Here is a 12,049-nt window from a genome sequence, read left to right on the forward strand (position 1 = left end):
CAAAATTCTGTACATACACAAGACTAGTCACTATGTTGGCTAGTTTTTTCCTTCTAAGAAGGGAGGATTCTATTAGGAAACAAGTTATTGGAAAATGACTCCAGTATAAAAACCCAAAACAAAAGCACTGGTAAACCTTTTTTAAAAGACAAGCTACAGAAGTCAAGAGAGATGTTCGGTAAATTCTGAGGCAAGTGTTAGTTTAGCTGATAATTGGAATGCAGACTTCAGTGTAATCATCTGTTAACTAGCTTTAAAATGGTAGCCTCCATTCACAACTTTCCAAGCCTTCAAACAACTATTCTAGGCCTCAAAACTTCAGAAACTTCACAAAAGCTTTATTACCAGAGTAGTCATAGAAAGAAAAGAGGGCAGTCAGGCAACATTTTAATCCTATTTCTAGCCTTGTGACCTTGGGGAAGTCACTAGGTGTTACTAAGTCTCAGTTTCCCAATTTAGAAAATGAGAATATCTGTTGCACCAACCTCACCGCCTTACTCGAGTATGTGAAGAGTTTTGTAAATCTTAACATGCTACAATAGCAGATGAAATAGAATATGGCTTAATAGTAATAGTAATAGTAATAGTAATAGGCCTGGAATGATCCTCAATAAATTATCTAGTTTACTTTGCTATTTACATATTGAAATCAACATAATTATAACTCCTTTTCTTAAAAGTCTTTGAAAAAATTCTACTTCTAGTGGATTAACAAAATGGATTGTTCCAATGTACAGAAAACAAGCACAGTCCTGATACTAGAGATGACACATCTGAAGCACAAGTCAATAATCCCATTAGCTAACTGCCTGTATGCTCTGGTACTAGAAGAGATCTTCCTCAGAACTGTTAAGAGGGGCCTGGCAAACAGAATGACATCATCAGTCATAGTTCTAGCCAAAGCTTTTATTTAGGAGCTCAGCTTAACAAATTAGTAAATCGATTGAAAGTGAGGTTATACAACATTTTAAAACATTTTAAGAATGGCTTGTCATAAACATATTCATAATAAAACAAATTCAAATGTCTCTTTATAACATATATAACCTTTATATCACAAAATATCACAAAGGTCAGAAAAAAACAGTGATATAATTTCATTTGCTTCAAATATATTTCTAAGAGTTGGGCAGGGTTTAAAATATAAGGACATACTAAAGGAAAAACATCTTTATTCTTAATTAAAGGGCATCTAAAAACTTTCAAAACAAATAACTAAAATTTACCTTTTCAAAATGATTCCTAAAGTATATCACTATACTTTAAATATAAAACTTGTTGATAAGAGGCTAAAATCAGGGTCAAAGAAAGAAGTAAAGGACATAAAGTAAGATGCCACACAGCAAATTGTTGGTTTTAGAGAAGTACTTGGAACATTTACTATTATAACCAAATCCTGGAGCTTATTTTTAAAACACACGTACTATACAATTAAAGTGCCTGTTCAACCTGCTCTTTTTTTATAAGGTTTACATCTTACACAAGCCAGCTTTTATAAAAACTGATGCAATTCCTCCCACAATCATAAAGACCTGACATTTTTATAAGCAGCTCATGGTAATAAAAACAAGGAAGAGAAAAAAGGTGAAGAGAAAAAGAGATGAAGAGAACAAAGTGGAACCTATGGATAGTTAGCCTCAAAGCCAGGAAGACTCGGATTCGAGTTCTCCTAAAACATACTAGCTGTGTGACCCCTAGGAAAGCCTGTAACTTCATAGTGACCTAAGTGACTCTAAGATTCTTCACTTGGGTGAATGGATTATTTAAAAAAAAAAATTGTTAATTTGCATTTCAGTCTAACTGCTTTCCTTTGTGATCCTAAATATTTTGAGTTTAAAGATATTTTTCTGAGAGAGGTCCAAATGTTTCATCAGACTGCCAAAGGGGTCCACAACCCTTTCAAAAAGGTTAAAGACTTCTGCTCTAAGACAGGTAAGATACTTGAACTGGTAGAAAATTTTCTGAAATTAGAGTTCCAATTAATATATTAATGAAATCACACATTTCCTTAATTGTTACAACCACTAATACCCGATGAACTATTTCCTGATATGGCTCTGGAAAAATTTCTTAAGACTAATGAATTAAAGAGACAATGAGTTAAAAGGAAAACATTTAGACTTAAAAGCTTTATCACTATTTGCTCAACTAAGCACTTAACTAAGCATAAATCAGGTCTCAAGTTGTTGCTATTAAATAACGTGTGATGCTTTATAAGGGCCAATAAAAGTTATACAAAATTCTGAAAAGATTTGGTATGAGATGTGTAGAAGATAAATTTCCACTGTCAGGTCAGAACTGGTAGTTTCTCTAAAGTAGCTAGCATTTATAAAGTATTTTGTGGTTTGCAAAGTGTTTTACAGGAAATATTCATCCAAGCAACTAAAAGCACTTGAGGAGAGAGGTGATTATAACCAAATAAACTCCAAGGAAAGACAGCAGGAGATCTGATGCCAGAGGATCTGTGTTCAAAGGGCTCTGCAGGGTTTCCAAGCACAAAGCAAAGGGCCTTAAAAATAGTTGGGGTTTAATTAACACTTGTTGACTACAAGTTACCAATTCTCATAGGCATCTTCTGTAGAACAAGGTTGGATTAGCTCCATTGTTAGGTGCACCAGAATCAGGAAAACCTAAGTTCGAATCCAACCTCAGATACTTAGTAGCTGGGTGACCTTGGGCACCTGTTTGCCTCAGTTTCCTAAACTATAAAATGTGGGATAACAGTAGCACCAATCTCACAAATGAGACTGACTTATATAAAACATCCTAAGTACCTTAAAGCTCATAGTTATTTCAAATCAGCATTACAAAGCTGCTCAATTGAACATTTTGCTATGTTGGCTACTTCTTTGTCCAACCCCATCTATACCTTTAATTAACTCATGAATGTTAGAAATGTATTATGAAAAAGAATTTCCTTTTGATATATTTCAATTGCAGCACCAAAGCATGGAATTTGAATTGCTTTTGGCTTAAATTTGATAGTTGGGCATAATACACTTTAAAGAATTTACTAAGACCTCAACCACTTTGCATATTCTATTTTCTTTTGTGTATTATGTATTTCTGCAAAAAATGGTATATGATTATTTTTCATTTTAGTCAAGATCTGTCAGTTATAAAAATAGTGGATGTAAGGAAAAGTTTAAGTGACTTTGAGGAAGCCATTTAATCTCTTTCCACGTCAGTTTCCTTAACTATAAATGAGGGTATTGGATTATAAAGAAACACAACTCTGAAAGACTTTAAAACTCTAATGTAATGGCAAATAACAATCCAAAGGGCCAAAAGATGTGGCAGACAAATTGAAGAGATGTCCATTTTTTGGATGTGGCCAATATGGGAATGTATTGTGCTTGGCTATGGATATTTGTTACAAAGTCTTTATTTTTCTTTTCTTTTTTTTCCTGTTCAAAGAAAAGGGAAAAGAGGGAAAAAAAATAAAAACTTGTTAAACTGAAAAAATAAATTAAAAAAAAAAAAGTTAAGCTGTACAACCAGGAAAAAATTGAAGAATTTAGATCTTGTTATCTTCTGTCATAGATTACCTGCTGGAAGGGAGCAGGAAATATTGAAATTAAAGCCAATGAATCAAGGATGCCTCAAATCGAATAGGTATTATTAAGTAGCAGACTTGGAATTGAACACACTGAATAGAATCATAGCTGAAATAAGCTGAAATTTCAGATGGAAGAGTGGACCAATCCCCTCATTTAATGGACAAGGAACAAACCTAAGGCCCTGAAAAAGACAATAATTTACTCAGGATAAAACAACTACTAAATCATAAGTCAAATCTATACTGGAATCCTACACCCTTACTTCCATAATTTCCTCTTCTAACTCTTACATACTATGACTTGCTTCAGTGTTCTCATTGTAAAATAGGAATATTTATACCTGTATTTTTTAAACTCTAGAGCTTATTATTTAAGGTAAGCACAAAATCCTAGATGAATACCAATTATTATTAAATCACACATCTTTTATGGAATTTAAAAAAGGAGAAGCAGGTTACCAAGGCAGATAGTGACAGCTGGCTGCCCCTTTACAATTTTACCTTTTCTACCAGTTCTAGGGATGGATATCTGAAATTAGTGGGTCAATGTGTATCTAAGTGTGTCAGTTAAAATCTTAACAATTAAGGAAAAAAGAGGAAATTAAGACACTCATAAGTCCTGGGATTCCTTTAAATTAAAGCATCCATTGTAAAACCCGAAGACTAACAATATAGTACAGCAAATACACCCCAAATTATCCGAAAGGAGCAGCAACCTTACCGATAGTTCTTCCAGTCAAATCCCTGGGAGTGAAAACACAGAATGTATTCAATCTTTTTTTCTAAAAGGAAAATAAATACCTGGACCACCAGAACTTTTATGTTTTGGCCATTTTAAACTCAAATCTGTGTAAAACAGAAGCAGTTTAAAAGATCTCTTTCTCTTCCTTTTCCCCCCAAAAAGGGGAAAGAAATTACAATATGGAACAAAGCTCCCATTTCTAAAACACTAAAAAAATTGGAAAGTGTTGTAATGTACATTATTTTGATACTCACCACAGTGAAGAAGATGAAACTAGCCCTATTTTACAAATGAGGATACTGAAGCATTAAGGGAATGTAACTTGTGTAGGTAGGTCATCCTGACTAACTTTCTTCCTCAACACCTCCCACCCACTCATTACATATACCAGAGTTCCTTCAGCAATTGAAATATGAATATGCCAGTAAGTAGATAAAAAGAAATGCTGCAGAGATTTGGAGTCAGGTTCATATCCTTAGATCACTGAGATGTTTCACTCCTACTTCTTAAACTTATATTTGAAAAAAAACTGAAATTGACAATTGCATTCAGTATGATCAATTTCCTTTGTCACTTTAATGAAACATTATGTGTAAGTTTCACCAGATTGCCAAAAGAGTCCAAAGCACAAGAGAAAGAGGCACTTTGTAACCTTTGGACTGTCACAACTCTCCAAGCCTCAGTTTCCTCCCCTGCAAGATGGGGATAATTCATCCAAATTCCCTGGGTGTCAGATAGTTATGAAAGAAAGGACTTATTGTTAGTGTGGTATCTCATTCCAGACTAAGAAGGACTGCTTCTTATATCGGGGGTGGGGGGATGGAGGGGGGTGTCAGCAGGAATGCAGGGGAGTGAGGGAAACCCGCCCTTCCCCGGGGGTCCCAGTGGTCCCCCTCGACCCCACCAGGCCCAGGCTCTCACCGTCCTCACTGATGTCGTCCACGAAGCCCTCGGGGTCGCTGAAGGAGATCTCGTCCTCCTCGTTGCCATTCTCCAGGCCCCTCGGCCCGGCCTCGGCCTCCTTACTTTCGTCTTCCTTCTCGCCCCCTTCCTCCTCTTTCCCTTTTTCCTCCTCCTCCTCCTTCCCTACTCCGTCCTCTGCCTTTTCCTTCTCCTCCCGTTTCTCCTCCTTAGCTGCCGGAGGTTCTGCCTTGGGCTCGGGAACCTTATCGGTAGGTGGCGGCTGAGCCTCGCCTGGAGGCGGTGACACCGGCGGCGGCGGTTCGGCCGGTTCAACTACGGCCTTCTCTTCGGCGAGAAGCTTGACGATTGCCTCGGGCTCCGACCCGGGCTTGACTACGGTCACCGCGGTGTCTCCCTTTTCTCCCTTCACCTCCGGCACAGGCACAGCAGCGGCGGCCGCCGCCGCCGCCTCCTGGGCCCCGGGCCCAGCAGGCCGCTCCGGTTCCTCCTCGGCGGCCTGCTGCTCCGGCTCAGCCCGCTGCTCCGCCGCTTCGGGCACCGCCACGTTCTCTGCGTCCTGCATGGGCCTGGGGACCACCGCTCAGCTCTCGTTGCTCGCCCGGTCCCGCTGCCGCCAAGCTTCCAACTCTCCCAGCTGCCTCCGCGGGGCCCGCCGGCTCCTACTACCAGGCCATGTGCGCCCGACCAGGAGGAAGGACTGTACCAATGGAACGGTGGCGAGGGGGAAGGTCCCACGCCCTAGTGTGCCATCTTCTTGCATAGGAGACCTCAGAGCTACCAAGACCTACTTGGGGACTTCTCAGATATCTCGATTACGGACACAAGGGGCGGGCTTCCCGTTCTCGATGTCACTTAATTCTCTAGGTCAAATAATATCCAACATTGAATCCCCCCTATTTGTAACTAATTTGGTTCAGTCCAAAATGGCAGTCATTCTCGCACGTCTCCCGTTAGGCGCTACGGTAATAGCCTGAACCATTTGGGGGACTGAAAAAGGGGAAGCAGAAGTTGCTTTCTTGAAATAACTCGAAGAAAAGGAAATGTAACCTACTAACTCATCCCAGAGGAAATAGAAGACTCAATAATAATATGATGTAGTGGTCTATTAACTTCAAAACAAAAAATCCACCAGTTATAACTAACACACACCCCCTTCGCGTGAAACACTTTAGACTTGTCTACTGACTAGGCAAAGAAATGGACGATTCCAAAGTGAAAAAAGGAATTCTGGGCGGGACAGGGAGGCTCTATACCCCAATAAGGAGGATTCTACTGAATTCATTGTAATAGTTATATCGGTGGTGGTGTTCTTTTTCCTCTAACACGCCCTGCGGCTGCCTCTATTCTTCGTTTTGCTCGCACGATCTATGGTTTCTCCGGAATGGAACAGCCCACTAGACACTTCCTTCCCCGCAGCCAGGACCCGGGGCCGAACTGGGGCGCACGGGCTGTTGTGGAATCCTGGGATTTGATAGTGGAGCAGAGACCCTCAAGGAGGCCCAGGGTCAGGTCGAGAGGAAAGGACGTAACTCTTTTAAAGGGTCTCTGCGTGGCCGGGAGGTTATTCTGTGAGGGAGGGTCCCATCTCAGAAAGTAAAACCCGGGACTAGTAATTTAATCTCCTTATGATGATCCTTGCTCGAAAGGGGTGTTTCCTCTCCTGGAGTTTCCCTTTGTTCCCGCTGAAAACCCAGGTCCTGCTGTCTGGGAGGGGTTTGTCTGGAGTCCTTGGACCTTCGGGGTCGAAGTCAAGACTTCTTAGAATGTGAGCTCCTTATTGGCAGGGTCTGCTTTTTACCTTAGAGCTTAGCCCACCCCTGACACATCGTGGTGGTGGTAGTGATGGTAGTAATAGTAGTAGTAGTAGTATTGTATTGTAATACTAGTAGTGGCCGTAGTAGTAAGGGTAATGGTTGTAATAGTAGTGGTAGTAGTAGCAGCAGCACTAGTAATGTGTATATATAGTGATTACTGTGACCTAGGCACTGTGCTCTCCAGTTATCTCATTTGATCCTAGCCAACTTTTATATAGCTCCTACTGTGTTCCAGGCGCTATGCTAAATACTTTCCAATTATTATATCATTTGATCCTCAAAATAATAATAATTGCTAACATATGGCACCTATTATTTGCTAGGCACTGTGCTAAATGTTTTACAATTACAATCTCACTTTATCCTCATAGCAAGAATTGTTACTAACATTTATATCGTGTCTACTCTGTGCCAGGTACTTTGATAAGCACTTTCCAATTATATCATTTGGTCCTCAGAATAATAATAGTTATTAATGTTTATCTGGTGCATACTATGTGACAGACATTGTGCTAAGCACTTTCCAATTATATATTTGATCCTCATAATAATGATAATGATAGCTATATCATCATATAGCACTAGATTCATCTTGTGCCTACTGTGTGCTAGGCTCTATACTGATCACTTTATAATTATCTTATTTGATCCTCATAACAACCCTGGGATATAGATACCGTTATTATCCCCAGGCAGACAAAAATTAAGTCCAACCCAACAGACATTAGGGGGTGTGATTTATAAAAAGTCCCTGACCTCTAGGAATTTAAGGGGGGAGCCAGCACATAAAAGGAGGAAGGAAAAGGAAATGCACCAGGGCATCTGGTTCTGTAGAGTTGAAATCAGACAAGGCAGCAAATGCAAAGTGGAGTGACTTGAGTCCAGTTTCTGCTCCTAAGGGAAGACTTTGGGCCAAATTTGTTACTCTGCCAACCAGTCTCTTTTTTTTTCTATTTAATTAATTAATTTAGAATATTTTTCCATGGCTACATGATTCATGTTCTTTCCCTCCCCCCTCCCGGAGCTGATGAGCAATTCCACTGGATTTTACATGTTTTATTTATCAAAACCTATTTCCATATTATCAATATTTGCAATAGAGCAATCATTTATGATCGCTCTATTGCAAATATATATCGATAACATTTAAATAGTTAATATAATATTTATTTAATATATTTAATATAATAATGATGATTTAAATAATTTAAATATTAAATATTTAAATTTGAATATTTAAATGATGAAATTTAAATTTTAAAGTCAACATCCCCAAACATATCCCCATCGAACCATGTGATCAAGCATATGTTTTCCTTCTGCGATTGCACTCCCACAGTTCTTTCTCTGGATATAGATAGCGATCTTTCTCCTAAATCCCTCAGAATTGTCCTCTTCCAGTCTTTTAATTAGAGAGAAGGAGAGACTAAAGGAGATTGTGTCAATCCCAGTCAGAGTTTAAAGCATGGTACTGAGTTTAAAAGTGATGAACTTACCCTTTCAGGGCCATCTTGTTCCTTGGAGTTGAAACTAGTCTGATACAAAGTGGAGTGATTTTGTGACAAAGTTACTTGAGTTGCCCCAGGTCACATGTCATTAAGTGTCTGGGGCAGATTCAGGTCAGGTCTTCCTAAGTACAGAACACTGGCACTATCTGATGAGCCACCTGTCTACCACCTCACTTCACTTGATTTTGTGTGTGGATCCCTTTGACAGTCCAGGGAAGCCTATCAACCCATTCTCAGAATAACGTTTCTAAATAATTGAAGGAACTGATAAATATTTATTTATAAGTTATTAAAAATAAAGATGTAATATTATTTCTTATCCAAGTTCACAGATCCCTTGAAAGGACACCTTCCCAAAGCCCTGTGAGAGAACTAAAATCCACATAAATATTTTGACTCTTGCACAGCCCTTTCATTGAGGCAGCTAGATGGCCCAATATTAGACATGGTGGCAGAAAGGCCTGAGTTCAAATCCAGCTTTAGAAACTAGCTGTGTGACTTTGAGTAAGACACTTACCTTCTGTTTGCCTCAGTTTCTTCAACTGTAAAATGGAGATTATAAAATAGTGCCTATCTGACAGGATTGTTATGAGGATCAAATGAGATTGAGATTCATAAAGTGCTTAGCACAATGTCTAGCATATACTTGTTGTTTGTCCTCAGTTTTGAAGAAGACTACTGACATGGAGTAATATCTTGATTAGCTTGTGAATTGGATTTAAGTGAGGCAGAATTATAACAAGTCATTAGCTTCACTCTTCCAGAATCATCCAAGTCCAGCAGCAAGACAAGTCAGGACAACTGGTGATGACTCAGGATACAGTGGATGATGTTATGATTAAAATTCTCTGGAGACTATATATTAGTTTGTAATTATTAGTGAAAGTCAGAATGAGAGAATCACATAATCACATGACCTCAACTAACAAATCTGAGTTTTGCTACACTTATCTCCATTTGCTAGCCAAAAATTGCCTTGCTAGTAAGAGTCTCCAAGAGAGAGCTCTTCCTTCTACCTCTCTCCCTTAAAATGCCCAGTGATGTCTCTCCTCCTGAGTCTCTCTAGCTGGACAGACTTGCCCTCAGCCTGGGTCAGAGCCCAGTCTTCCAGATGCCCATAGTCACAGGGGCTTAGGGACCAGCCTCTTCTAAGGTGAATGGGAGCCACAATGCCTCTGGAGTCCTCCCATAATATTTATACATGCCTAATCATGGGCTGATACCAAACAAAATAGGTTTGGCACAATTTATATTGAATTCACACAATTACAATGTCTGACCAAGCTCTAAGCACACTACAGTACCTGCTTTAGCCACCTTCATGGTTAATGGAACAATTTGTTCTCATTCACTCATTCCTCAGGGGGAAATCTTCATGTGCTTGGGGTAGACACCAATGGGTTTGAGACCTATCAGTTACCTTCAGCCTGTTTAGCCCATCTGCTGAGATGGTTTTACCATGGTGTGGCTGCTGGGCATGCTTTAGCTTCTTGTAGCCACAGGTGAGAGCTGGTTATCAGGAACACAAAAGGTGGATGAGCAGCCCTGAGAAGGGCTCAGCAAGTCCACACACCAGAGGTGCTAGTCCTCCCTGAACTCCCATACAACCCTGGCACTTAGTAGACACTATATGAATGCTAGTTATGATTGTGGTTGTTATAACATTGGATGAAAGTAAAAGCTAGAAAAATCATTCTTATTTCTAGGAGTATACTTTACCCTGAAACAAAGGAGGTCAGAGGCAGTCTGTGTTAACAAGTTGCTTTTACTTTACATGGTGCTCCATAAATGACTGTCCTTAAGAGTTTTGACCCTAACATCAAAGGTCTTAAAAGGCAACAAGCATATGTTAAGCACCTTCTATGTGCCAGTGCCATGGTAATTTTGGAGATCCAAAGAAAAACAAAACTAGTTCCTGTAAGATAGGAAAAATCAGATCTTAAAATCTAATGGGGGAAATAACACATGAACAAATAAGTGGGATATATACAGAATAAATTAAGGAGAATCTCAGAGGAAATGCATTCCCATTAAGGGACTCTATAAAGGCAACATGTAGAAGGTATAGTTTTCTCTGAGACTTAAAAGGCAGCCTTGGAAACCAGGAGGCAGAAATAAGGAAGGAGAGAGCTGAGGGATAGTCAGTAATACATTACAGTCAGGAAATGAAGTGTTTTGAGTGAGGAACAACATGAAGTCAGTGCACTGGATTGCAGAGTGTATGGAAGGCAAAAAGAGGTCTTAAATCTGATCCCTGAGGTGACAGGAAGTCACTAAGTTTATTGAATAGAAGAGTAAAATGATCAGACCAATACGTTAGGAAAATCCCTTTGCTCACTGAATAGAGGGTGGATTGTCATGGAGTGAATGGAATCAGGGAGAGCAACCAGCAGACTGTTGGAATAGTACAGCCATGAAATAACGAGGGCCTGCACTGTAGTAGAAGTCAGAGGAAAAAAGGGGGTATTTCAGGTATTTGATAACAGATTGGATATAGAAAATAAGGGCATGAAATAAGTGTCCAAATGATTCCTAAAGTCAAGAGTATATTCCAAGGTGTTTGGGAAAATGTTTATTCTTCTATTTTTGTCATATCTTCAAAGTAAATATCCCTTTGTAAATGCTAATTGATGAAATAGAATTTGCCTGCTTGTCATTCACTGGTGATAGTTTGTTGTTTTATAGGGATAGAGATGGGGAAGCCATGTCTTTTGAGGGCTTGACCCAAAAGCATTAGAGATGTATCCCAAGCCCCAAAGGGTACTCATAGAATCTTGCCTACTATAGATCTTTCCATTGCCCTTTAAGTCACCTACAACTTTGATTTTTTTATAAATTTCAAAATGTAAGGACTTTCAGTCCCATAACACTGTGGGGAGAATTTTAGTGTTAAAAAATATGTTTTTGGTTTATTGAGCAATTTAAAGCATAGAAAACACCAAGCAATTTTCTAAATACAAATCCTTTGATATTTTTTTTTCCAATTCATTCAGGCCCAACTCAAAAACTATTTTTATCATTAGTGACACTGGGAACACTACATCTGTTCTCATCTCAGTCCCTAGTATGCTATATATAAGGAAGTAGAATTGATACTAAAGAAGATTAATGGAATAACTAGACCACTTTTAGCTGTGGAAGGAGTTTTGGATTTGGAGTCAGAGGATGTAGATTCAGTTCTGTAAAAGGGGAAACAAATTATGGTTGGACTAGATATTTAAAGTTTGGTCGCCAGGAATCAATTACCAGATTCCAAAATAAAAGACCCAAGTCAGGATGACTTTTTGGTGGTTTATTAGTAAGGGTGAAGGTAGGAAAGATAGAGTGAGTTACTCCAGCCTGGTACAGAAACCAGAACCAGGAAGGGCTTCAGAGGCCCCAACAAAGGGGACACAGAGGTTAATTAAACAAGGCTTCTAGCCATGAGGCCTCCTCTGAGAGGCCTCTTTTGCAGCTAGGGCCTCCAGAAACACCAAGGAAAAGAAAAGGGAGTCAGCCTAAC

The 12,049-nt window shown here is 39.4% G+C and overlaps 1 protein-coding gene across 1 annotated transcript in view; it reads right to left on the bottom strand.

Moving 5' to 3' along the window:
* Window positions 1-5,879, bottom strand: part of EIF3B (eukaryotic translation initiation factor 3 subunit B) — a 29,206-nt gene extending 23,327 nt beyond the window's left edge. The window contains exon 1 of the mRNA XM_044657425.1: window positions 5,223-5,879. Within this exon, the coding sequence (XP_044513360.1) occupies window positions 5,223-5,787 (565 nt within the window). The 5' untranslated portion in view covers window positions 5,788-5,879. The remainder of the gene's footprint in view (window positions 1-5,222) is intronic.
* Between the last annotated feature and the right edge of the window lie 6,170 nt (window positions 5,880-12,049).

This window comes from Gracilinanus agilis, chromosome 1, assembly GCF_016433145.1.
Source record: "Gracilinanus agilis isolate LMUSP501 chromosome 1, AgileGrace, whole genome shotgun sequence".
NCBI lineage: Eukaryota > Metazoa > Chordata > Mammalia > Didelphimorphia > Didelphidae > Gracilinanus > Gracilinanus agilis.